The 26,952-nt window shown below is 35.1% G+C and overlaps 8 protein-coding genes across 10 annotated transcripts; 5 read left to right on the plus strand and 3 right to left on the minus strand.

Annotated features, from left to right (window-relative positions):
* The first annotated feature begins 351 nt into the window (after positions 1 to 351).
* Positions 352 to 1,781, plus strand: LOC132201870 (uncharacterized). The gene is made up of 4 exons (XM_059628402.1): positions 352 to 501; positions 572 to 739; positions 1,049 to 1,115; positions 1,169 to 1,781. The coding sequence occupies exons 1-4, from the start codon at positions 411 to 413 to the stop codon at positions 1,779 to 1,781; spliced, it is 939 nt and encodes a 312-aa protein (XP_059484385.1). The 5' UTR covers positions 352 to 410.
* Positions 1,782 to 3,327: 1,546 nt separating this feature from the next.
* Positions 3,328 to 5,512, plus strand: LOC132200972 (mucin-2-like). The gene is made up of 4 exons (XM_059626804.1): positions 3,328 to 3,481; positions 3,559 to 3,717; positions 3,777 to 3,852; positions 3,951 to 5,512. Exons 1-4 carry the CDS (start codon positions 3,397 to 3,399, stop codon positions 5,473 to 5,475), a joined length of 1,845 nt encoding a protein of 614 aa, XP_059482787.1. The 5' UTR covers positions 3,328 to 3,396; the 3' UTR covers positions 5,476 to 5,512.
* A 657-nt stretch (positions 5,513 to 6,169) lies between these two features.
* On the plus strand, positions 6,170 to 8,318 carry LOC132200973 (uncharacterized). The gene is made up of 5 exons (XM_059626805.1): positions 6,170 to 6,180; positions 6,817 to 7,205; positions 7,264 to 7,380; positions 7,796 to 8,014; positions 8,071 to 8,318. Exons 1-5 carry the CDS (start codon positions 6,172 to 6,174, stop codon positions 8,177 to 8,179), a joined length of 843 nt encoding a protein of 280 aa, XP_059482788.1. The 5' UTR covers positions 6,170 to 6,171; the 3' UTR covers positions 8,180 to 8,318.
* A 458-nt stretch (positions 8,319 to 8,776) lies between these two features.
* Positions 8,777 to 9,577, plus strand: LOC132200975 (uncharacterized). Its single transcript, XM_059626808.1, has 2 exons — positions 8,777 to 8,916; positions 8,975 to 9,577. Exons 1-2 carry the CDS (start codon positions 8,911 to 8,913, stop codon positions 9,497 to 9,499), a joined length of 531 nt encoding a protein of 176 aa, XP_059482791.1. The 5' UTR covers positions 8,777 to 8,910; the 3' UTR covers positions 9,500 to 9,577.
* Positions 9,578 to 9,824: 247 nt separating this feature from the next.
* Positions 9,825 to 11,473, plus strand: LOC132200974 (collagen alpha-2(V) chain-like). The gene is made up of 3 exons (XM_059626807.1): positions 9,825 to 9,937; positions 10,236 to 10,740; positions 11,129 to 11,473. The coding sequence occupies exons 1-3, from the start codon at positions 9,839 to 9,841 to the stop codon at positions 11,350 to 11,352; spliced, it is 828 nt and encodes a 275-aa protein (XP_059482790.1). The 5' UTR covers positions 9,825 to 9,838; the 3' UTR covers positions 11,353 to 11,473.
* Positions 11,474 to 13,428: 1,955 nt separating this feature from the next.
* LOC132201283 (uncharacterized) lies at positions 13,429 to 14,081 on the minus strand. Its single transcript, XM_059627320.1, has 2 exons — positions 13,995 to 14,081; positions 13,429 to 13,846 (listed from the first exon to the last, which is right to left on the minus strand). The coding sequence occupies exons 1-2, from the start codon at positions 14,015 to 14,017 to the stop codon at positions 13,471 to 13,473; spliced, it is 399 nt and encodes a 132-aa protein (XP_059483303.1). The 5' UTR covers positions 14,018 to 14,081; the 3' UTR covers positions 13,429 to 13,470.
* A 186-nt stretch (positions 14,082 to 14,267) lies between these two features.
* Positions 14,268 to 17,995, minus strand: LOC132199707 (ADP-ribosylation factor GTPase-activating protein 2). Of its 3 annotated transcripts, XM_059624640.1 has the most exons (12): positions 17,837 to 17,995; positions 17,025 to 17,216; positions 16,835 to 16,966; positions 16,669 to 16,710; positions 16,335 to 16,469; positions 16,144 to 16,281; positions 15,942 to 16,085; positions 15,665 to 15,795; positions 15,225 to 15,606; positions 14,801 to 15,025; positions 14,691 to 14,714; positions 14,268 to 14,611 (listed from the first exon to the last, which is right to left on the minus strand). In XM_059624640.1, exons 1-12 carry the CDS (start codon positions 17,909 to 17,911, stop codon positions 14,594 to 14,596), a joined length of 1,638 nt encoding a protein of 545 aa, XP_059480623.1. In that variant the 5' UTR covers positions 17,912 to 17,995; the 3' UTR covers positions 14,268 to 14,593. The 3 variants fall into 3 exon arrangements, with proteins under 3 accessions (XP_059480623.1, XP_059480625.1, XP_059480624.1); XM_059624642.1 differs by lacking the exon at positions 16,669 to 16,710; XM_059624641.1 differs by lacking the exon at positions 14,691 to 14,714.
* A 563-nt stretch (positions 17,996 to 18,558) lies between these two features.
* On the minus strand, positions 18,559 to 26,866 carry LOC132200017 (protein ABHD1). Its single transcript, XM_059625175.1, has 8 exons — positions 26,471 to 26,866; positions 23,055 to 23,227; positions 21,484 to 21,697; positions 21,302 to 21,420; positions 21,066 to 21,245; positions 20,970 to 21,012; positions 20,745 to 20,910; positions 18,559 to 20,692 (listed from the first exon to the last, which is right to left on the minus strand). Exons 1-8 carry the CDS (start codon positions 26,591 to 26,593, stop codon positions 20,523 to 20,525), a joined length of 1,188 nt encoding a protein of 395 aa, XP_059481158.1. The 5' UTR covers positions 26,594 to 26,866; the 3' UTR covers positions 18,559 to 20,522.
* Positions 26,867 to 26,952: the final 86 nt, after the last annotated feature.

Below are 26,952 nucleotides of genomic sequence, written 5' to 3' on the forward strand. Positions count from 1 at the left end.
ATTTTTTGCAACGAGGAAAAGCCCGATCTCTTCATTTCCATGATCATCTCCTCGAGTGTCAACTTCTTCAAACAAATTTGCAGAGTAGTCTAGATTTTAAGCATTTGAAATGTGATTTATGATATTTATCCAGGGATTAGTTATTCCACGCGTGTTTTTAAATAATAAAATTTACTTAAACCTGTTTGCATGTTATCTCAGCGGCAACTTCAGTTACAAAAGTGTTTTTGAACTTGAATTCATGTAGGCTAATATTTTCCTTCACAACATGCGACATAATGTTGCTGTTGACGTACATGAGAACAAAATGGTCAAAATCCGACAGATTTTGTCTCACTTGTCTTCCGAGAACTGAAGCAAGTGGTCGGTGATCTCTTAAATCTTCTGGTCTGAATTTTTGAAAAATTATAATGGTACAAAAACTGCTCTTCACGATGACTGTCATCATCTCTGATTTTCTACCCAACACTCTTCAAGCGGCAGTGCCCGCGCTATCTCCAGGTAAATTAAATTTAAAATTTAGAAGAAAAAAATTGCAGATTTAATTTTTTTTTTTAATAAATTTTATTAGGAGAAATGGGATCTGATGTGAAATTTTTTACTGAAACTGGCATTTGGGTCAAAGATGTAGCTGAACCTGAGGAATATTTCCCTGAAGATGAGGGATTTATTGAGATGCCAAAAGAGAGTGTGGCACCAAAAGTGATCACACTCACTAGCACCACAACCAAAGCTCCTGGTAATATATTGTACCATTAAAGTTGTCATAAATTTTAAAACTAAAAAATTATTTTTATTTACATTAATTTCTTTTTGCTGGAAAATGAAGAGATCGGGCTTTTCCTCGTAGTAAAAATTACAAAGGGCTCTACTCTAAACAATTTTTACTAAGAGGAAACTCCCGATCCCTTCATATCCATATTCATTTCCTCGAGTGTCAACTTCTTCAAACAAATTTTTTTTTTATTAAAATAAAACTTACACACACTAAAACAATTAACAACACTCTTAGGAAGAGTTAATCTTAATTTTAATAAATAAATTACAGAAATAAAATTGGGAAGAAAATTGCTTGGCCTATCTATTGACGATGAGCCCGACAGCGACAATAAATGGTAAATTATAGGAAAATTAAAAAAAAAAAATCTATTTAATTTTGGTTGCACAGGCCGCCAAGAACACTGAGAAGAACACCACTTGATGCAATTAAGCAACGCCACAAAGAAGTTAATTTTTATTATCGCAGTCATTTTAAAAAAACTAGCGGCGAGACCTCGTCATTGAAGAACAATAAGAATAATGCAAAAAAGACCGTTGCTAAAATTTTCAAACCACCAACCTCTTCTCGTAAACAATTACTGCGAAGACGTATTCGGTCAACTTCAATCAAGCCAGTCGCTCTTGGACAGGTCAAATTGCCCACAACCACCGATGCCACCACGTTGACGGACAAAAAGGTAAATACGTCGTCGTTTTCATCAACATCACTCTCGATCGGGACAGGCGGAGCAAACACACACATCATGTTCATTCCATCCAGAACGACTACAAAAGAGCCGAGCACGACTACTTCTTCCACAACCGAAATTTCCACATCAGAAGAACCTGCCCGACCTGCAAATCCAACAGAACCCTCAAAACCTTGCAAAAACCCAAAGGAGAAAAAAGAAGATTTGGCCGATGAGAAAATTTTAGAGGGCAGCGGTGGAGGCGCGCCGAGCGAAGACGATTGCTTGCACGAACCTACGGTTCTTCCAATTATTATTCCGAACGATTGGTAAATTTAAAATTTATTGGAAATTTGGACATTAATGTGTGAAATGATAGCTTCAAATTTTGCACAAAAGTATTTCTAAATTATATTATTTTGTTTATCAATTGGAGTTTTTATTTATTGCTATACTTATTATTGTAGTATGTTGATCGATGTACTGCTTATTAAAATGCAGATGGGAAAACAAACTTTAATCTGATCAAGACTGAAAATTGTAATATGTTCCTAAAAAAGTTTGTTGAATTCTTTAAAAACTTTATCTATGATTGTGATCTGTGGGTTCATTGGCAGCTCTTTTAGCACCACAAGGGCTGGGGCTCAGGTTGCTCACATTTTTAGATTTGAGTGCGCTATTGATTGTGAGCACCATGCATTTTTTTTTTAATCTTAAATTTAGGAGCTCGGGCTCGCCCGTCAACCTTGTTGATGGGCTACTCTGCGTGTTTCACTGTCTACTTCTATGGAATTAAATTGTAAGAATCTTTAGCGCTCCCTTGTGATGTTTTGTTGTCAAATAAATTTAAATGCAGCAGTTAAAATATTCTTTATTTTCAATCAACACCCAATTTAAGAGCGCTTTTACGGCAGTTAATAAATATAAAAAATTTCAGTTTTTTTTTAATTTATATAACTTGCTTTTAACAATCACTGCGGCGGATGGAGTCTTTTTGATCTTGGAAATTTTAGCAAAATTCTTGCTAGAAGTGGTGCAATTTTGACCAACAACATTAATTTAAAAATAAAAATTGATTTCAATAATTGAATAATGATTGTAAAAATGTGCACAAAAAAACAGCAATTAATAATTAATTAAAATTTAAACCATTTCAATATAACTTATTAAAGTTTTTTACTTTTACACAATACATAAAAAAGTTATTTTGTGCTTTATTGAAGCATCAGTTTAAAAAAAAATATATGTATATTATTCTACTATAGCAAATTCCAACTTTTCAGTTGCCATATTTAGGATATTTTGACTAAATTTGTCGCATATTGCGGCTTATTGTCTTAAAATCTGTAAAAATTTAATAAATTATTTATACAATAAATAACATCTGGAAATTATATATATTTAATAGCAAAATAAAAATAAGAATATAAACCAGTTGTCGAGAAATGCCTGCTTTATATTATAGTCTTTTATCACACTCTTAATTTCACACGTAAACTAAAATTTATAAGTTTACTTATAAAAAATTGAAGTCAGAGAAACACGCACTTTGATACACCGTATTAGTACAAGCGAACCAAGAAGTGTCAAATACAAACAAGGAGAAGAATTTTTTAATCTTATTACGCTTGAAATGACGTTCAACGCCGGGTCAAATACAAACAAATGAACCCCGTGTTACATAGGATGCATTATAATTGTAATCCACAAAAACGTGTTTGTTTGTTGCGTTATCTCGCCGGCAACCCTAATTATAATAGCATCTTTATGTTAATATTTTCCTTCATAAGAGATACGACTTGACGCGCGAGAGGATTCTTATTTGCTTCCTCAAACACATCTCGTCCACAAGATTCTGCCTCACTTTACTTCTAACTACTGAAGCAAGTGGGAAGCTCAATTTTTTTCTTCACACTTAAAAACTCGAATTTTTAAGAAAAAAATTACAATGGAACAAAAATTGATTTTCGCCTTGACTGTCATCATTTGTGATCTTCTACCCAGCACTCTTCCAGCTGCTTTACCTGAACCAGGTGAGATAAAGAAAAAAATAAAAAATAACTCGCACACGCTTATTTGAAAATTCTAAATGATTATTTTAAATAAATAGGACGCTTGGGATGGGATTTTAAATTTTGGAATGAAACTGGTACGTGGGTCAAAGATGTTGTTGAACCGGAGGAATATTTTCCCACAGACGAGGGATTTATTGAGATACCAAAAGAGAGTCCACCAATAAATAAAGTGACAACTTCTACCAAAGCCCCTGGTAAAATAACTTAATAAAAATAGCTAATATATTTTCAAAGATAAATTTATTTGATTTAGAAACAAAACAAGCAGAAACAAAATTGGGAAGGAAATTGCTAAGTCTGCCAATTGAGTCTGAGAATGAACAAATCTGGTGAGTTAAAAAAATAATTGAATTGCTATGGCGGTAAAAATATAATAAATTTTAATTGGAAAAATTTTTCTGGAATTATAATTAATTTGTTTTTACAGGCCTTCTTCAGACAATGTTGGCAGGAAAAAGCGTGAATCAAACCTACGCCACCTAGCAAAAATATTTCACGGTCGAAGAAATTCCATAGAAAACAGTGACGACTCCTCATCATCCTCATCAGAGGAGGTTGACGAAAAAGAGACAACCACAATGAGGCCAACCACAAAGCCGACCTTAACAACTTCTGCACGACCTACTCAAAGCAGCTCTACTGTCACATTAACAACTGGAAGACCTTCAACCGCCTCATCAACTACGACTTATTTTTCAACAACAACGAAACCTATAATTACCTCAACAGTTTTAACAACTAGCTCCACTGTCCAGAAAACGAGTTTGAAGCCAACAACGTCACCAGCGGTATCTTCAACTACGGTAAAAAATACACCTACGTCAACAGTTTCGTCGCCTATCACCACTGTACAACAACAAAGTAGTACTCAAACTTCACAGTCAACTCCGAGCAAGCCCACCACTGTCCAGCAAACAAGTGCGAAACCACCAGCGATATCTTCAACCACCACCATTATTTCAACGACAGTAAAAAGCACTCCTTCTTCAACCGTTGCATCACCAAGCACCACTCAGCAACAAAGCACTCCAACTTCTCAGTCAACTCCGAGCAAACCAACTACTCCTGGACAAGACAAAAAGACCACAGAAACTTCAACCACTGAAGCTACAACTACGAAGAAAAATGAGAAGACAACAACTGTTTTACCATCAACTACTGTACAGCAAACGAGTTTGAAGCCAACAACATCACCAGCTTCAACTACAACTATCATTTCTACAACGGTTAAAAGCACAGCACCTACTTCAACAACCGTTGCAAGCACCACTGTCCAGCAAACGACCTCAACAATGATTCCTTCAACTACGAAATCTTCGCAGTCAACTCCGAGCAAACCAACAACTCCTGGCCAAGACAAAAAGACAACAGAATCTTCAACAACCGAAATAACAACGAAGAAAAATAAACCATCTAGCACGACTGTCCAGCAAACGACCAGTTTTTCAACCACGTTAAAAAGCACACCTGCTTCGACTGTTTTAACGTCTAGCTCCACTGTCCAGTCAACTCCAAGCAAACCGACAACTCCAGGACAAGACAAGACAACTGCAACTTCAACCAGTTTGACCACCGAAGCTACAACATCGACAAAGAAAAACGAAAAGACGACGACGTCCTCCCCATTAGAAGAAACCGGCGCCACTACACACATCATGATCATTCCGTCAACCACGAGGCCAACGACAACAACCACGAGGCCTACGACAACAACCACTCAGCCGGCCACGACCACCACCGACAAAGTGAAACCGACGCACCCAGTCCATCCTACGCATCCGACACATCCAATACATCCAACAAAAAAGCCTTGCAAAAATCCAAAAAACACAATAAAAGCCGATTCGTCTGAAGAAAAAATTCTAGAAGAGGGCAGCGGTGGCTCGTCGGAGGAAGGTTGCGATGACCTGCTGGATCCCACTATACTGCCTATCATTCCAAACGACTGGTGAATTAATTATTGCAAAATTGTAATAAAAATTGATTTAAAAAAACTAATAATAATCTGACTAATTTTTTTTATCAATACCTGAATTCCTGAATTTAAAATATCATGAAGAATGAAGAAAATAAGCAGGAATATTTCAAATATTATATTCAGTTTTTATCTAAGCATTCAACTAAAGGAAGAAATCTGAAATCTTGCAAACTTTAATTGATCTTGACATTTATTTCCCTGAAAATTTATGAGCCATTATTCAGTTCGCCAAACTTTAAAATCTTGTCTCCCATTTAAAAGTGAAAACACGCATCGTTCAAACAATAGCCACTTTTATAACAACGGGCTCGCGACGAATGGTTAAACGCGTTTGGCGCGCACACACGGTTCAATTCCATAGAGAGAGCATTCATGGCCGAACTGCGTGCTTACACCTGAATTTAACAATTTAAAAAAAAAATAATAATACATCAAAAAGGTAATTAAGAGCGGCGCTTGGCGACAAACGCGCTCCACAATGTGCACTGTCGCGGGAGAGAGTTGGTTCGAGAGTGAATTGCTCAGCACCCGAGAACAATGAAGTACGATTTGTGTGAGCAGCGAAAATTAAGGACCGTCGGCCGTAACGCACATACGAGGAAGATGCGTCCAACGAGGCTCAAAAGTATTTAAACGATGGCAACGCACAAACCGTGACACAACTCACAGAATGTTGAAGGTAAGTGCACGCATCTTGATATACGCGTCTCTCTAAATGTTTATTGTTATATTATCATATAAATTTTTATTTCAATTGTTGGTATAAATATAATCCTGATATGACATCCTTACGGAAGAATTTTTTGTTTAATTCAATTTATTAGATTATTTATTAACGTTTTTCCATATTTGTTTTTCTCCGAATGTAATGGTTGTGAAGCTTTTTTGAAAGTTCAAATTTGTGTGGTTTACTAAGCACAATTATTTAAATAAATCTATTTCAAATTCAAGTAAACACAAATCAGAATTTAATTTTTATTACATGTATATATAAGTTTTCACAACTGGAGACGCTGCAACTGGAATGCAATGATAATTCAAGAACGAAAAAACGCTGTTATTGAAGTAATATTTATTTTTTAATAGAATATATGTATTTGGTTTATCATGCGACTTTTTGCCTTCTAGTTGATTGTGATAAAATAAACAAATTAAATTGTTGGTTATAAATGAAACTTCATAAAAATTAAGTTATACATAAAAAAATCTTAATTTTTTCTTAATATATTTAAAAAAAACTTAATTACTTAATGTAGCAAAATTATTAAATTATTATTACAAGTTATGCAATTTAACTAATAAAATTAATTTTCAGCACATCAGAATACTTTCGTTTTGGGGTCTGATGACGCTGGTCGCGTCCGGGGCAGTTCGAAACGACGCCCGGCCAACATCAGGCTCATTAGTCAAATTCGAAGACCAGCAACAACAAGCCGCCGAGGAAAAAGTGATGAGTCCCTACGGCACGTCCGGCGGCGTTTCGTCGGCCCCGATGAAAACCGTTTACAAGCCCATGAAGTTTGACGGCTCCTCCGGCGGCGCCGCTGCCGCGGCTTCGGCCAATTACCCGTACAACTATGAAGAGGCGGCGCCGGCCAGCACCTTCCACGCAGCCACCTACAACGAGCCACCCTACCATTACGGTGGAAAAACCGCCTACATCTCGCCCCACAAGTTTGGCCACGGAAAATTTGACGTCCATAAGTAAGTAGTTCAAAAGATATTTTAATTGAAACTCAAAATCCAAACGGCTTCTTCACAGTGGTCTGAGCCACAACAGCCCGTGGAGAAAAATCATCAGAGTGCTGACGGCTGCCATCCCCATTGGTCTCTTTCTCGCTGCCCTGCCACCAAATGTTGTCAACATCAACGCAACACAGTAAAATATTAATTTAACACTAAAATTAAAAAAAGAAATATTCCATTTTTTTTTTAGCAAAACAAAAGGCTCAATTATTTTTGAATAAATAATTTTTTATACATATAATTTTAGCAATATTTTGTAGATAGATGATATTTGAAATCATATTCAAAATAAGGAGAACTAAATTTTTTAAAGTTAAGAATACTTGGGATTTTGTTAATATCCCCTCAAATCTTAAAGATAAATATCAATTATTCCTACTAAAACTCACCATCATCTCATGAAAATTAAGGAGGAAATTAAAATCAATATTTTAATGGGCTTTAAGCAAAATATATTTTCAGTGTGTAAGCTTTTTTTTAAACATAATTTCTTTTTTAATGATTTAAGTTCAGGCTGATCTTATCAATTTTTATTTGTGTTTTTCCAGAAGTGTGAAGCCTTTGGGAACATTCCAAAAGCAGCGTTCAACTGAAGAGGGTCCTGTCATTGAGAGCTTCCCCGTTTTGGACATGATTGAAAGTCGAGGCGGCCTCAGGGCATTGGAAGACGCCGACTGCGAGGCCAATTTGTTCTGCGAAATCGCCAGACTCGGACGAGAGGCTAACGCCAACTCTGTGCAGAGAGGGTTCTGGAGCGTGGTCAATGAGTAAGATTGACTTTTAATATTTTATTTGTTTAAAAAAATCTTAACAAAATTTTCAGCACTCCTGACGCACTAAGTGAGCTGCTCGGCGTCAAGGAACTATTCAAAGCAATCAGAACAGACGCTTGCCAAATCTACAAGTGCCCCACACAGAAGAACAAAGAATAAACTTTGTTATTTTATTTATTAGTGATATTATTATGTATTATTAAACTCAATCCAATGAATTTATAGCTCAAGAAAAACATTCAAAATGTGATGTTAAAAAAACACAAAAATTTCCAATATGCTAAAGAAATTTTAATAAATTTATTTATTTAAGTAAAAAATGCTTAAATAATATTTTATTGCATTCCAAAATCAAGCGCCTTTTTAGATGCAAGGTATGCAACCGGCTCCACCTCTGTGAGCAGTAGTTTGCATAAATCCAGTATTGAAAAAAAACCTAATTTATAAAATCGCAGGTAATTTCACAATTTTTTATTTTTAATAAAAATTTTAGAAGAGAATGCCAATATTGAAAATGTATTAATTAACTTATATTCTTATTCACTTATATTGATTAATTTTTAGTTAGAAAAATTGTTGCTTTTTGAATGATAATTAAATTAGTTAAAATGATTAAAAAAGAATACACAATATCATATACAGAATTAATTTGTTTCTAACGGTGAATAAACTGCAAAATAGTTTTTGCGGTGCTTCTGAAAATGGAAATGAAAAATCCGGAAAAATCGCACGCACCGGCCTGTGCGCAGAATCAGGATTTTGCTCCATCATTTGCCATGGCAATTCAGAGTCAAATCACAACACGAGAGAGGCCGAACTGAAAAAATTTGAAGCTACCACGAAAAAACGTTTGACAATATATTGGCAGAAAATTCTACAAATTTTCCAGAATGAAGGTTTAAGCAATTTAAAATTAAATTAATTTTTTGAAAACATTAAACCATTTTCTAGCAGCCTTGGATACAAATTGTTTTGACATCACTAGCTTTAGCTTTGGTGCCACCAGCACTTTTTCAAGAGGTTATACCAGACCCAGCGGTAGCGTCCACAGAGGGAGTACAGAACATGGCCCAAAATTGGGACATGGGGGGTGGCGAGGTCACTTATCCACAGCAGCCTTCCCCGACGAACTTTTACCCTGGGGGCGAAGGCGAAATAACACCGCAAGACTATCCTCAAGTACCAGACGGAGAAAACCCCTTCTTGACAGAGCAACCTGACTATGGCCCTGAAGTCAATGGTCGAACCCGTTCGTCAACTTCGACCACCCCTTGGAACGGAAAATCAACTTTGAAGTCCATATATAGCAACAACAGGCGCACAGATCGGCGCAAATATGGAGGTTCCGACACGAGGCAGCCAAATGTTGGCGGCAATCGAAGGTCAAACTCTCAACAATCAAGCAATAATGGTGCATTGTCCGCTTTGAAATTTGATGCAAAGTGGAATCGCATCGGAATCGGAAAAAATGGCGACTAGGTTTAATTTTGGTAAAACATTTAGAAAAGTTTAATTTTTGTATAAAAACTAGTGATGGAATAAAAATGTGGAAAATAAATTTTGTGATAAAATATTCTCTTATTTATTGGACCTTTTTACGGAACAAATGCAAGCTGTAAAATTAACTAAATTAAGGTGCAATTGTATCGCATTGTCCACTTTGATTAGAGTTAAATAAATTTACAGCAGTGTATTATTTATCATTGGTTGTCGAGTGGCAATGAACGAACGACCAAGGTCTGACGTTCGCCATCGAGTTTGAGGCCATTTTGGTCCTCATGCTTTGGCAATATCCTGTGACGTCGTCGCGCGTCAAAAATGTTTTCCGGCTGCTGGTTTGCGCAAATCTATGATGGCAGAGGAAAATATGGTATCGGAAAGTCTGCGTTCTGCGTTGCAATGAAAGTTTCGATTCTGGTAAGATATTATTTTTTTCTAAAACAATCAAGTAAAATGTCAACATTGATCATTTTTTATAACTTAATTACCGAGAATTTAAGGAAAAACTATTATTTGACCTATTATCGGATCAATTAATCATATGAAGACTACCATAAATTTGAATTATTTATTTTTTAATTAAAAATTCACATCCTATATATTTAATAATTATATCATTATAGTGTTTTAAGATAACACAAATTTAACTTTTCTAAACCATCCTCAATAAATGACATAATTATCTATTATTTCTAATAACTTTTTTGATTTTTAGACTCTCTTGATTTCAACTATAATAGCAACAAAATTCGTAGATGCAGCAAATAGCAATGGGCGTTTTAAGTACATCAAGAAGCCCGTCTCGAAATACAGAGTAAAAGACGATCCGGCCGATGAACATGTTGCATCTGGAGAGGAACGTGAGGCTCCTGCCAAAGACGGAGCCCCAGTGACTCCAGGAGAGGACGGTGTTTCTGCACAACCAGAAGAGAGATCGCCAGATCTAGCTGGAGAACAGGGTCCGCCCTCTGATACGCCACCTCCAGCTCAAGAGGAAGCAAATCGAGACCCTCTGCAGGAGATCGTTCCTTCCTCCGAAGGAGAAACACCAGGGAATGAAGAAGGTAAAACAGGTGAAGCCGCACCAGGTGGGGAAAATCCGGCATCTGGGGCTGAACCGGCGGAGGACGGAGCTCCAAACAGCGAGGGGCAACAAGGGGGCAACGATGGGGACACTCCGAGAAAAAACGAAAATGACGGCAACAACCCTGGTGAAGGAGGTAGAAAAGATTTTTCAAATCTCCTCTCCTAATTCATGAATCGATTAATCAGAACTTCCAGTCTGCCTTTGCGTTAGATTTCTCAAATTGCTAGATATTTTTTGATGTAATGCCTTGTAATTTAAAACTATTTTTTTGCATTTAATTGTTATTATTTAATTTAACTATGGTAGACTAAAAAACCATTCATTGTATATTTTTTCAATTAATAGATTTAAATTATAAATGCAAAATTAATTTATAAAATTTACTGAAATATAATAATTATTTCAGAAGAAAGTAAAATTTCCATGAGACAGAAATATTGAAAATCCGGTTTTAAATGTTATCCAAGTTTAATTTTAAAGGGAGATCAAAACTATTAAGTACTCACTTTGTTGTTTCAAAGGGAATCCTGGCGAGGTTGACTTCTCCACAGAAGGGGCCAGAAGCGCCTCAACGTTCGTTTACACGAATGAGATGGGCGAGCCAGTGACAAGTTACACAACCCCGACTCCGTCGGTGTATTCCTTTCGGAGGACCACAGCAACTATAATCAACGGGCGCAGAATAAAAGTGATGACCAACAGACGGGGTTGGAACAGGCAGTCGTTGGTTGGCTCCGGAGATTGACAAAAATTGAGAACAAAAATCTTGTCCAAAATGACTTCGAGAAGCTATTTTATTTTAATGGAATTTATGTGTATTTTTAAATAATAAAATAAATTTGAAAAGAAATTTTTTACTGAGAACTGACAGAACTATTATTAAATTATTGTAATTTTTATTCTTCAGCAAAATAGTACCTGCATGCAAAATATTTTTTTGGAAAGGAAATCTAAATGATGGGCAGACTTGCAAAAATTCTGCGATCACAAGTCACAAGCAATTACTCAGCTGGTTAGAATTCAATCACAGGCAAATAACGTCTTTTGCATGACGCATAATTTCAATCTCCTTTTTTTCTTATTTCAATCTTGTAATTTAAGGACTTTTTAATGAATGTAAAAATTTCCGAAAATAAGTGTCTGGCTAAATTACGGCAAAAAGAGAATTCACATTAAGATTTGAAATTCAATTTTATTTAAAAGAATAGCTCACTTGTCTTGATCCTCTCACTCATATCCAATTGAGACAAAGGCCTAATCTTTACTGGAAGGCAAGTTGACTCAATGAGGCATTGACCTTTTCTTCATCCAGCTTTCTTCACTTCTATAAGATCTCGGAATCAAACTGGATCTTCTCATTTTCAAAGGCTGCATAGTCCTTCTTCAGCTGATCAATCTTTCGGTGGAAATCTCTCTTCCATCGTCATGAAGTCCAAGCTAGTCTGCTCAAACGTGGTAAGCCCTGCTGCAGTTTAGGTTGCAACTCCCGGTTCGCTAAAAATAATTTTTACAACGTTCAAAATATAACAAAAAGTAAAATTCTTAATAGTCTTACTGTCGTTGGCAAGAGGACCTTTGCCATTAAGCGTCAAAATTAGGAACTTTGCGGGGATCGGGAGGTGCTTGGCAAACCCTCGTGAAATCATCACCAGCAGGGCCTCTTCCAGGTAATCCAGTTTAGCAGTTGATTTATTGTCCATGTAGTCGAAAAAATGCACATCACTTTGTGCTCGTTCTGCAACCAGGCTCTTCACCTGTCCGATGAGATCTTCTCTGCCTAAAGTGGTTTCGATTAATTTTCTGTTTCTTTACTAAATTTGAATTCATACCAGCCAAGAAGTTCACGTTGTTGGCAGCATCTTCTGTGTTCTCCACGACCAAGAGGAGAGCGATTGATTCAGGAAGGCTATCCAGCTCTTTCTAAAGTTTTTCCTGGTCGTCTATGTGGCACAAAAGATGTCTGGCAGCGCATCGGGGCACATTGAACAGCATTTTATTGCAGGCCGAAAGCATTTTCCTTTTATTTTGTAGATCACTGTGGAATGGCTGGATTCTTCCTGGAAAGTGTTTGAAATTTAAAACAGAGTGATGATTGTTGCGTGCAAAAACCGTTATTTGTCAAATTTCCAAATTCACGGCAACAATCGGATTTTTGTGACTTTTCGCGAAAATAAGACAAAACGGCAAAAGTAAAAGCGTTAATAAAGAAATTAACATTGAAATATATAAGCATGCAAAATTTGAAAAATTTATTGCCGCACTTATAAGAATTAAAAATATATAAGTCCAATGTCCATAAACAGAGTCATTCGATGCACTTTTTTACTGACCATAATATGAGTTCTCCGTCAACAAAATTAGATTCATCTTCGAAGTTCATTGCCACTTTGCAAAACATGATAGAAAATGTACTCAATCCCACGTTTATAAAGAGTAGTCATCTCTGTTTTCCATGATATTATACTTATTAGTTATCATTATTATTGTTTCGAAGTTTTTACAGATGATACAAATTTAATACAAATATCCGACAAAAATACCACCTAGCGGTGGCCAATCAAATTACTACCACTTTATTCACCAACACCGGGAATATGAAAAAAGTTAACTAAAAATTTTTTACATCATGGAATTAAGTATTTTGAGATTGAAATCTGTTTAAAATAAATTAAATTTCTTTTTAAAAAAGCATTTATTTTATTATATCACTCATTATATTATTTTTCTAAAGAAAAGAATTTGAACTAAAAAGAGCAAATAACCATGAATGATTTTTTTTCCATTCTTTTTATTTTTTTTATTCATTTAAGTTGGTCAAATAAATATTTCTAATTCATTTTTATTTATTAAAAAATTGAAAGATTCAAGAAAAAAACTCTTGACGATCAGGTAAAGTGATGACCGGATCTTCGCCCGAGCTGAAATCTTCCAGCGCGTTGTTCGAATCGTAATGATCGTCATTCCCATCTTTGAAATCACCTTTTAGATCCTCCCAGTAGTCGCTGTACTCAAGCGTGTCCGGCGAGTCGTCGTCGTCCGTGTTTTCGGACGACTCTTCAGATGACTTCGAGTCGAGCAGCCTTTTTCTAGTGAGCAAAATAGGCGGCTCTATGGTCAAGTGGAAGGGGTTGTTTGGGCGCCGCAGCACGCGCATCATTCCCATGCGGGGAACCCACAGCCCCCTGCCTCTTGACTCATCAATGTAGAAGATGATGCTTATCAAAAGCACAAAAAATCCTCTTCATAAAATAAAATATTTTTGTTAAAAATCTTTTCTCTATGAATAATTTAAATAATAAAAATATTTTTACTGAAGACAAAAGACAAAATACAAAAAGATTTTAATGTAAGACACTAAAAAATTCCATAATATTTTAGTATAATTACCTCAAGGCATTGAAACTTTTCATTTGGGTGTCAATTTCACTCCATATTTCCACATACGAGAAAAATCCAAAACAATCTGCTGTGCTAGGAGCTTTTTTGATGGTAGGAAACAACTTTTGATAAATTGTGCCACATATTCGTGACAAGCGCCACATCACTAAAATTTTCAATTTTCAAAGTTTTCAAACATGAAACGCAATGAAAAAATTTAGTATAATCTGCCGCAATCTGACATTAGGTTAGATTTGAAACTGATTAAGTAAATGAATATAATTTTCACTTTAAAAATCTGTAGCTTTTATTCTTCCAATTTAATTTTACCCGGTATTACAAAAACAGCATCAACTTTATAGTAATCAAACTAAACAATGTGCAGACAAAATAGTCAATGTGAATTAATCACGAGAGAGTTATAAATATTCTTTAGAGATATAATTTGGAAACGGAACAACTGTGTGCCTAGCAAGTCCTTGGTATTAAATAAAGATCATATGTATATTTTTTTCCAATGCAGAGTACGGTGGCGAATGATCTCGAAACTAAATATTTTCACAGTAAAGGCAGGCAGCTTGAAATGCAGTGCAGCTTGGAGTGTCCGATTAGTAGCCGTACCGCTCCTGCAACAACCCACCCCATTTCAAGTTAGAATCGCACTCGATGTGATAAATTAAGGTCTAGAGAGGGAAAGAGAATTACCTGCAAATTGGATATGATGCCACTCTAGAAATAAAAAGCCAATTGAGACAAAGGAACTAATAAATAGGCTAAGTGGCAGATTTACAGAATAAGAAAGGATGAAAACCAACCTGGAAAGAATTCATCACTCCGTTGGCCAAGTTGCTCAACTTGCCAGCAACTTTGGTCACACCTTGTCTCACACTCTCACGCACATCCTCCAAGTCGGGCGATTGGTAAGCCGGACCACTGTTGCTTCTCTGCTGACTGCTGCTGCCGGAGCCGTCGTCAAAGTAGTCTGCAGAGGAAATGCTCGAGGAGCCTTCAAAACGTTGCAAATTTGTTTTTCGCTCCCACTATAAAAAAAGGAAAACAATTACTAAATAACTAGAAAACCATTGGAAAATTAGAAAACCCAGATAAAATAATTTTTAATTTGAGAAAATATTTTCAAAAAATAAAAAAATAAAAACCATTAAATTGTTAAAATTGTTTGAAGAAATTTCCTTTCAAATAAATTAAAACAGCAATTTAATGTAATAAACAAAAACTTACATCTTTGGATTCTGAATCGTGGAAGTATTGGTCTGAAGAAATGGCTTTTGCGCTGCCAAACTTTTTCTGAGCCGCGTCGCCTTCCGACGCGGCTGCATTGGCAGAGCTTCTAGCTGCCGGTTTGACTGGCTCAGGCTCTGTCCATCGTTTGCCGTTGCTACTGCTCGAACTGCTGGCAGGCTCACTTTCGTCAAAAGTTCCCCAAGCACTGCCGGTGCTCTTTGGCTCGCTGCTTTTATACATGGAAAATCCTGACTGGAAATCATCAAAGAAGTCGGATTCGAATGTGGATCGAGAGCTGGGCATCGTCAACTTTTTCTTCTCCACAACACCTTCTTGCTCGATTGCCTTCATATCACTGATGGCCGAGTGACTAATCCCTCTGAAAATAATTAAATTGTGTCAGTGGCAATAATTGTGATTCCTTTGTTTGGTATTACGATCTGTTAGAAAAGCCCATTCCGAGACGCTCGACCTGCTGCGCTTTGTTTTTGTCAAACTGCTTCACTCTTTCCTCTTCTCTTTTTTGCTTAACACTCAAATCTTGATAAGCCAGTCTCATTGACGTCAACTGGAAATAAGAATTCATGAATATTATAGCATGTTCCACAACTACAGATGAAATAGCTAGACTTTAGCAACAGATTTTGTAAATTTGTAAGGTCATTATCAAAATTAAGTTGCAGAATGTAAGATTATTTAAATATTGTTGCATACCTGCTGTTCTTCCTCCTCTTCTGTTGGCTTCTTCACCTCTTCAACAGTTTTAATCTTAATCTCATCATTCATTTGAGCTTCCCGTTCGATTTCATCAAAGTTTGCTTTCACACGTTGAGCACCGAGTCCCTTCCTAGCTCCGAGCTATAGATTTGCCAATTTTAATTAATTCTTTAATCATTTCAGGACAAGATCTACATACTCCACTTTTTGCAGCCGGTTTACGAGCGCCAATCGTCGACTTCCTCGGCTCCGGAGGGTGAACGACCGCGGCCGTCCCACTTTGAATCGCACTCACATTTGGCTCCCGCTCATCTGTCTGTTTCTTAGGCACTGGTTTCTGAAAATATACAATTTTAAATTGACTACTACTTTTCATAGAGGCAACTTTACATTGATAACTGGAGACAGAATGTCTTCAGTAGGCTGATTGAAGGAAAACAACTGGGACTGTGTGTTTTGCTCGAAGAAATCAGCCTCCTCCTCTTTCTTGGCCGCCACCGGCTCGTGTGGAACATCTAAATGCACCTGCAGAGAGCAAATTAGGTTAAAATGACTGAATTTTTTCAAAATATTGTCTATTGTGTGCACAAATTGCAAAATTGTTAGTTCACTCTTTCTTTTCCAACAATCATGGTTAATAATTTGGCACTTTGTGGTTTCCGACAGGAAAAACGGAAGCAAAACAAAGAAAAACAATCAAGGGTTTATTTGAGAATAGCCTCACCGAAGATGTTCCCGGTTTATTCAGGGTTGATTTAAGGTTGATCTAACAACCACGAAGATTAATTAGATTTTTAAATACGAAAGTGTGTAATTAAATTATTTTTCTTTTTGCTAAATTTTGAATACTGGGCCAATGGAAAAAAATACAACCAAAATAGATTGCGAACCTTATTTCCGTGTATTCGCATGGCTTGAATTGCCGACTGGTGCAACTTTTCTCTGTAGAGCTGGGCAGCTCTCGAGTTGTACTTTTGCTGGGCGTCATTAGTGGAGCAATTGTGTTGCCGGAAGAAGGAGCTCTGAAAAAATAATTATATTTATTAATTTTTTTAAAAGAAATATAAATTTTTCAATTACAGCATTGGCGTTTCCTCCAAGCTGCATCTGCCTGAGCTGGATCCAGGTCCAGTTGGTGTCGAGCTGGGTGGACCGCACAAAGGTGAGGTGCACCCCAAGGCCACGGTGGACAGCTGAGCAGTCGATGCAGATGAACACGCCGTAGGTCACGCTCGACCATGTTGGGTTTTTGGCGTTGCAATCGAAACACACCTGAAATCAGGATGCAATCAGCCTCCAAATGACAATGGAAAACACAGCAAATTGAACCGGAGCAGAACAAAATAATTTTTAAGTAGTGTATGAATCAGCTTAAGTATTTACTCAAGCATGCTGGCAGGTTTTTTCTGGGTCAACTCTGATAAAGTCGGTTTCACCCTTTTTCATAAATATTATGTCAAGCCTGGCAAGGACAAAACTTTTTACTGGAATTCCCCGGAAGAAAAAAAACAAAATTAAATCTAATTTAAGAAAATATTCAAGATAATTAATATCAAGCAAACATCCTATCAACATACACTAATTTTATAAGGGGCGAACGATTTTATTTTGTTTATTCGAAGGTTGTGTTTCAAAATCTTCTCTACACAAAATTATCTTTTAAAATAATTTTACAAGCAGTAATTAAAATAATCCTTGACTGTCTGATTTTTTAAACTGTAAAGCTTTCAAGGAAATCGTACAAATGCAATTTCCCGAAACCTGCTCCATTTTCCAGCTGCACGAAAGAGGAAAACAAACCAACTTCCAGCAGCTTCTTCTAAAGACATCTGGCGACCGATCAGTTTTGCGGCTTAACGACCTGGAACGTAGGGTGAGGGTGGGTTAATTACCTTATTAGCAGGTTGGTTCCGTAAATGCTTGAAAATCGCCGTAATGTCACTTTTATTCGGGCCTGATTCAGCCATGATTGCCTGGCAAGTAGTTTTTCTCTGGCGATTTCCAGCTTGTGGTTCAAAGAGAGGCCACCCAAAGGCCACCCGACAACTCACCATTCGCCGTCCAATCAGCGTCCGACTTGCGTGCACGGATGATCCGGCCACGGAAACGCGCGAAACGTTCCGTGCACATGCCCCATTAAATTTTATATATGTACTTTACAAGCAATTATGTACCAAGGATAACATTTTTTTTTTTTAATTAAAACTTTGAATAGATAAAATTTGAATCAATTTTATGGTAATTTCACTGACTCCATACTTTTTTTGCCAATTAAAAATAGTAATTATGAGATTTTTTTCTTCTTTCTAAAATTTGTTCAAAGGATTGTCGGAATCAAAATCCAAAATGCATATCTTCAACTTTGGTCAGGGTATGTGAAAACAGAAAAAAATCAGAAATTTCTAATTAAATATTTAATTTTTCTTTAAGCTGTTTCAAATTTTTTCATTTCGATTTTTTCTGGTAATTTTTTGCTTTTTTATTTACATTTCTCTAATCTTTGACTTTTATTACTTATTTAAAAAAACTGAACTATACAATTTAATTCAAATTATATTTTTTCCTTTTTATATTGGCTTTTCCCAAAAGGGAAACAAAACATAAAAATTTTAATTTTTGGCAATTTACTGCAATTTATTTCAACTTACAACAAATTCCAATCAAGACAAATTCAAAACGGACAAAGACAAGGCAACTGCTAATATTATTTTTTATTTCATCCAATTTCATCATCGCGATGTGTGAAGTAATTTTGCTTACCCACTGTAGTACTTCAAGTGAATTATACATTATTTGAATATCTCAGCTTACTCAATGACTCGCATCTAGCATAATTATATTAATAGTACGCAAATTTTAAATATCCTTGTTAAATAGGTATATATGATTATATCACATAAAACAGGCTCTTCTGCAAGAGAAATTTAAGTTCATCTTCACAGTGTAATAAGTTAGTAAAGTTGGACATAATAATTTCTGTAACAACAATAACAATAAAATGCATAATTATGTTGATCACAATTTGCAAGTTTTCAAAAATTTCTTTTAAATAAATTTGAATTCTGATTTTTGGCGTGGCATTTACATCCATAACAATTTTGCAATAAGATAAAATTAATAATAAAATAAAATCAAACAAAAACATACGACATACTTGATTATCGGATCACAAGGTATTATGGACAATAGATTTTAATTTCATGTAAATAATAGTTGTTGGTAATATTTTGACTAAAAGCTGAATAGTATAGGAATATTGAAATTTAATATTAATCTATATTTTTTGTCAATGTTTGTCTCAAAATGGCAAGTGTCATAAAACTCACTTATTGAGTTATATTTAATTAATGTGAATCTACTTGTCATAATGTGTTGCAAGGAAAGGCCAGAATCGAGTCCCATTCTGAAAAAGTAATTCTACAGACTCTATAGTAAATTCTCTCACTGACAAGGAAAGGAGAAATATAGACAAAAGGTTGACGAGTAGTTTAAAACACAGTAGTGAGACAAAATGCGACTTTAATCTTTGGAAACATTGAGAAAGTTGTGCATTGTGCAATTTGATCTTAATCTGTGCAAATTTGTTGTTCCCGTCTCACCCATATGTGCAAAATTTTAGTGATGGTTCTGTATTTATTACAATAATGACGAGTGTTTTAACCATCACAGATTTGCACCCATGTGAAAAAGATGATAGCACAAATTGAGCATTCTCTCTCGTCAACCTGCAATTACGTACGACGACTTGATAGTTTATTAGTTTACTGATCTGCGTTAAATGCACTTATATGTTAAAGCAACTTCTATATTTTAGTAACATTGTCATCGACCTACAGTTATTGTACCTTCTGATTGATATATTTTCGCACTTTTAAAAGTTGCACCGAGTGTGTGAAATGCGCTCATCTATTTCTATATAACTATATATTGTTTTGCACTATAACAATAAAACGTCAACAAAATAAAAATTAGAAACTTAAGAGGAATGCTAATTTTCAAAACACTGAACTATATTGCCTGCAAAAACCACCTAAATAATAACTTAAATGTTTTTTTCACAATATACGCTGGTTTCCTATATTTGAATATATAAAAAAAAATATTAAATGTGAAATTTAAAATAATTAGCCTACAGGCATAATAAGCTATTTTGTAAAGATTATGAGTAGTCGAGGGGAATGGAGTTATTAGCTCTTTTCTGTACTTGAACTTCCATTAAATTACTAAATGTAAGATTCTGAGTGAAATCAGAAATTCTCTGACATTAAAACTTTTCGGACAGATGATCAACAAACTTAAAATATCTGATTTTCAAAAATTATTAAATAAATCAACCTTTTTTCACTAACCTAGAATTCACAATCCTATTATCAACTTCCAGTTAAATAGCCCCTGCATGTTCCAAACCAATAATGACTCCCCTTTTTTAATTCTAAATTTATGGTTTGGAATGCAGTTCAACGTCCTCCTCAATAAAGCTTTTGTTGGTTTCAGCCCCTGTTATTTCAAGAACCCAAAATCTTGGCCATCATTTTAATTTTTAAATCTATATAATCTCACTATTTTTTTAGCCACCCTTTAAACCTCAGGCCTCCCTTTCTTCGTCACAGCCTCGACGTATTGGACAAAAACCCTGCACATGTAATCTTCACCCGGCTTCAGAGCGTCTATGAATCCAATGTGGCCTCCCCGTGCAGTTATCAAGATCGCAACGTGTTCGGATTTGTCGGCAGCATCAACGGGAATGGCTGAAAATTTAATTCAGACCTATTTCAAATTTAATTTGCATAATAGTCCTACCGTCCATTGGTTGGAATGGGTCGTCGGCAGCACTGAGACACAGGGTGGGCACTCGAATGCGATCTAGTTTGGTGTGGAGAGTGGCGGCCGAATAATATTCTTCAACGTCGGTATATCCAAATTGCTTGCATGTGAATCGAGAATCAAACTGGCGCACGGTTGTACTCTAGAGAAATGAAATTTTTAACAATATTGATTTTTTTTTTAAATTTAGAAAAAAAATACCTTCAAAGCTTCTTCAACATCCCACGGCATGTGATGCTTGACCCTGAAGGAGTAAAACTTTATGACTTGAACTTTAATAACTAAGAAAATATCAACCTTTCCAAAGTTTTGACTAGACTAGTTGCCAGGTGATAGTTGAGAAGTCGGTTCAGGCCAAATTGCTCGATACTCTCCGTAGCCTTGAAGACATCCCACGGCACCGAAATGATCATCCCTGCGTCAATTTTCTTCCTTGCCTCTTCTCCGTAGGCAGCCAAATAGTTTCCCAGCATGAGTCTGATTAAAAATTAAATTTTTAGTCCCGAAACCAACTCAATTTTGAAAAACCGCACCCTCCCATTGAAATTCCGACGACAATGAAAGGTGTGTTTTGGGCGCAGTCTGCTTCTCTCAGGTGGTCAATGACTTCGGCCAGATCCTCGCAGTTTGAGGCGCAATAGGTTCTGGGCGTCTGAATAGAGAAAAAAATAATATAATAAGTTAGAGAAATAATTTATGTATCAATTTGATGTACCTTGAGATCAACACCACCAAGGCCTCTGTTGTTCAGAACAACACACCTGAACCCCTGTGCCCGTGCGGCCAGCATCAGACTCTTGATGTACTCGGCCTGGCTGTTTCCGGTCAGACCTGGCAGAACCAGAACCAAAGGAACTTTCAGAGAGCAATCATCTGGGTCCAGCCAGTCCAAAGCAAGTTCTCCGCCATCCTTCAAAGGTAATATTTGCCTAAAAAAAACAAGATTATTCTCTTTATTAAAAATAATTGAATTGAATAAAAAAAAAAGTGAAAAACAATTTAATTTTATTTATTTTAACCAAGATTTTAATCATCTTAATATTGCAATCCACATCTTCAATTAAAAAATTAAGTAAAAAGAAGTTTAAAAAATTTTTTTTATCATTTTTCTCATTTATTGCTAAATTTATTTTATAGGTTAGTTTTTTTTTTTTTTTTTAATGAAGTATATTTATTTGAATGAAGTTACAAGTCCAGCCAACTCCAAACGGAGTTATCGGCCGGGTCTTATGTGACTGGAAAGCAAGACTTAAAAGCCAAGCAATCCAGTTCTATACACATTGTTTTACATGCGAATTTTTACAAAGATAAAAATGTCAACTAATATTATAGAAGTGACAAAAACCATTTTTTAATATGAAATTTAACAGAATTTTTTGAATCAAGATTTTTTAGATTTGGTGGTAAAGCATTCCACAGTCTGGGAAAAGAAAATTCAAACGTGCGATCACAATATTTGTTTACACTAGGCGGCATAACAAGAGGATCCAATTGGGACATTCTCGTTTCATATTGATGCATTCGTGGCACGCCACGATTTTCGTCAAAGTATTTCAAGCAATGTACATTCAGATCATAAATTTTATTGACAGGCATTATGTTCCAAAACTTGAACAAATTATCGACTGAACTTTTTTGTTTACGAGTACACATTTTATATAACACTTTTTCTTGCAAGTTACGCACAGCAGTTAAATTTGCGGATCCCCAAGCAGGGATTCCGTAGTTCAAATAAGAGTGGGCAAGAGAGAAATACATTATTCTACGTGTGTTGTGATTGAGGTGCGCTTTAATAAAATTGAACTCTCTAATAACATTTCTCAATTTGCCGGAAATGTGCTGTAAATGATATTTCCACGAAAAATCTTGGTCCAAGTGTAGTTAAAAAAATTGTTTTGATTTTAAATTTTAACTTTGACCTTTCAGTCATTGTACTGCAAAATTGGTAAGATAATTATTGTGATAAGAGATAAAATATCAAATAATTCAAATAATTGTGATTCATGACCCTGAGTGTTATCAAAGGGCTCGTCATTGATAAAGTTACATAATGCAGAAAGCATGCCCGAGTTTGATCTCTGGCGGTCGAAATCGTAAACAGTCCATTTATTTGATAACGGCCGAGCCAAATGATTCAGCCTATACAAATATGTGATCTCAATTCTGTATCACTTGAGAACGACAAGTCGGATATTGAGACATCCTGTCAAGCAATTACTCGGGCATTGTTGTCCGTACTTGTAAATTGTAATATGGGAAATTATCGGTGTTTGTGTCCACACTCACCGTCTGTAAACGATGTCACTGAGCGTGTGTTGGCGGAGGACGCTGGCAAACACCGTCTGCAGTCTCGACTCAAAGCACCACACGGTCGGCCAGAACTTCTCGCGCATTATGGGAACGTGGTTTTCAAGGAACTCGCGGAATTTGCTGTTTCGGTTGCAAGCCAGTATCGGGTGCTGAAAAATAATAAAGGATAATTATTTAAAATTGGTTGAATTATTCATTTTATCTTTTTTTCTGTAATGTTTATCCCATTTGGTAATGGCAACATGAGCTAAAGTTACGACGCCCAGATAACACTAGTAGAAGATAAAGCAAAGGTCATTTTGGTTGTGACTCGTGAGTAGGTGGGGAAATTTTAAATCAATAAAAATACATAAATATAATTTTAACTTCTCATAAAGCTGGTTCTTGTTTAATAAATTTACCATTAAAATCAGTCAGAAAAAATAGAAACGAGTAGGAAAAATTTATGCCTGTTATAATATTTTCTCGCAATCCCATTTAAATTAAATATTTTTCACAATTTGATATTTTCAGTGTTTTTTTTTTTTTTTTTTTTTTTTTTGTATCAATTTCCAATGAACTCTAAAGTTGAGAAGTTGGAATTTGAGAAGCTAAAATAAAGTTATTGTCAATTATAATTAATTTAAACAATCCCACTATTTATAATAGGAATTGATTTTTTCTCTTATCATATAAATAAATAAATATTTGTTGGAAAAAAATTAGTTGATGACACAGAATAACCTTAAGACCTTTCAACCCCCACATAATCTCGTTAGTTTATTAAAAAAGTTGAGAGATAAAATAAATTATTCATGAGAAAAACGAGCATTTACTGTCAATAAAAATCAATACTTAAAGTTCCATACAGAAAAATTGCAAATTTAATTTATTATCATTTCAAAGTTTTTTTTTTTTAAATTAGTTTTTCGTGAAAATTTTGTAGCTTGATATTTTTTCCCTGAAAAAATAAATGGCTGCATGGTAGGAAAACACAGTATCATGCCCCATATATTTCGCTTCCTTTCGTCTCCCTGGCATAGTCACATAATGATTTTATAATGAATATTTTGTAGCATGAAATTATCAAACAAAAATGGTTTTTTGAACAATATGTTATGCCATAATAAATCGGAAATAAAATAGTTAAAATATTTTTATTTCAATTCTTCTGAAATAAAATCGCAATAGTATATTTTTTTTATTTGAATGTTATTTTTCATGAACAAATCTTGCATTGATGTCAAGGATGCAATATTTAAATGATGGTAATTGATGATAATAAATTAAATTAAAAAAAAATGCCCCTACCCGAATAAAGGGGAACTTAAGCTTTGCTTGGCACATAAAATAAATCGTCAAAATTATATAATAAAACATTTATTTGGAATTATTTAGGCCATCTTTGAAGGGCAATGAATAAGATCATATGAGCGCGTGTTTTGCTTTTTCCAAATGTTGCGTTGCTATTTGCGAAGTGGAGAACAAACAAGGCTAGGCGCATAGGTAAACTTGGCGCGCCGAAGGTCACCCGGTGCCCATTTAACTCTCGCGCCGCGTGTGCCATATTGAAACGGTCAATGAAACGAGCCGAGTTTCAAAATGGTATAATGATAATCAATCAAGAGCGATCGTTGAAAAGCGGCATTATTTCCAACAAACGCACGCGGCGACTGGCAGTATCGATTGTCCACAGCACTGGCCCTGTCAGGCTAAACCAAACACCCCAGTGCATTATCAACTTCTTTTCTCTTGCAATCGCGCACCAAAACACTCGGAGAGGCCGTTGGGTTCCTTTCAAAATCTTATCTTTTCTTTATCTGACCAAGGAAAATTTTACTGATAGATTAATGACAGGGGTCAAATGTTGAGGCTGTTTTGTGTGGTGATTAATTTATTTAAAAAAAAATGACGTCAACGATGAACTTAAAATCACGTTAAGGTGGGAATTCGGCTGTAAAATCTGCTTGATTTGATCTTAGAATTATTTTTTGTGCATCAAAATTAGTTTTCATGGAAAAATAGTAACGATTGTGAAAGTTCCAAAATATTTTTTCCCTCTTAATTGGCCTGACTAAAATTAATTAAAATTTCACCAATCCAAAATCTTTTCAACCCAATCAGGTTGGCAAATTCAAATAAATAGTTATTTCGAACTCTGCAAATTTAAATTGATTCAGTGAAGCTCCTCGTTGAATTAACTGACTGAAAAAAGAATAAAACCGTCCAAAATAAAATCATCAAAAAATTTAGTTATGTAATTTTAGATTAAAATTCTAATTAAATTGTTGTTCATTATATTTTTGCGCAATATGCAACTCGCACAACACACGAATCTGTCTTTTTATTATATTTAAACTTTAAATTAAATATTTTTATTTCAGATAATTTAATTATGCTGTTGACTGAAAATGGAACGATAAAAAAATTAAAAATGGATCAAACGAGAAAAACTATAAAAAATTTATTAGAATTATTTAATTATACATTAATCAATGAATGAAGTATGCAATTTTTAATAGTTCTTATAAGCAATTATGATTTATATTTATTTAATCATAATTTTTGAATGTTGAATTTTGCAGTCTCGAAAACCCAGTTTTGTGGAAGTCACGGCAAAAATATAGGGAACGAGAGCTGCCAGTTTGTTTGAATTGTTTCCTGTTTTGTTTGTTCCACGAGCTTCTAGCAAAAATATAATAAAAATCTAAAATTTCGATATTCCCCGCCATTTCTCATAAAAAAATATTCATTAGATGACATGTAGAGATTTAATATAATTGGACATTCCTGAATTTAATTAAGATCGGTTATAATTTAAGATCACAAGATAAATTTCTGAGCTGTAACTAAAAAAAACCATTATATAATTTAATTTTAACTTATCAGTAATTAATTTTAGTGAATAGAGTGTCAAATAATAATATTTTGGCTTTATTTTAATTTTTATTGATTTTTTTTATACAAACTGTTCAATTGTTTCTGTAGGGAAGTTCTTTATTAAAACTTTAAAGTGAAATTCTTTTCAAGCAGTTCCCTTTATTACATTAAAAATTTGAAACTCAATTATATTATTAAACTTATTTTAAACAAAATAGACTCACATAAAATTTGCATAATTCAAAAGAATAAAAAAAATGCCTCCTAATTTACGTTTTATCAGCTTCTGGTCAGCATTTTATCACTGTTTATAGTGTTTATAAATTTAAATAAAAAGAAGGTTATTGATTTTTAATTCCAATATATATTTTACATGCCTGAAAAAGAAAAAAAAAATACTGAAAACAATCAAATTCAAGCCTATAAAAGAACAGCTTCTGTTGCTACTCAAAGATTTAACCACACTTTAAGTGGTTCAATGTTTTAAACTGTGAAAAATTGCCAAATTTTCGATCTATTAAAAGACTACGAACCTTGACAGCCTCATAAAGGTAATAGGTGACAAATCCAGTGCCCAACAAAAGTCCCATCGACCAGCGCGGGATCTCGGGGAAAACGTCGAACGACCTCGGCAACGTCGAGGTCAACCAGTCCATGGTGACAGAAAGGAGACCCCAATTTGGAAAAAGTGTCAAAGAATTCGAAAAAAATTAAAACTTGGTGAATGAACTTTCCCGGCGAGACGAGACTCGTCCACTGCAGACACCATGCAGTAATCGTGTTGTTTTCCGGGGAGTGGGAGTGCCGCTTGAGGGGGTTTGGACATTTTTCGAAAGAGGGGAAGTGCTATTTGCACGTTCAGTCCGTTCAGATAAGCAAATACGAATTTACCAATTTTCCTGGCAAAGTTTATCGTGAAATTAGTTATAGAATAAAAAAATCAACACTTTTGAATCGGTCAGACTCAATAGTAATAATTTTAATTTTTAATTTCAATAAAAATTAGAAAGTGTTA

The sequence above is a fragment of the Neocloeon triangulifer genome, unplaced genomic scaffold (genome assembly GCF_031216515.1).
Source record: "Neocloeon triangulifer isolate White Clay Creek 2 clone unplaced genomic scaffold, ASM3121651v1 ptg000014l, whole genome shotgun sequence".
Taxonomy (NCBI): domain Eukaryota; kingdom Metazoa; phylum Arthropoda; class Insecta; order Ephemeroptera; family Baetidae; genus Neocloeon; species Neocloeon triangulifer.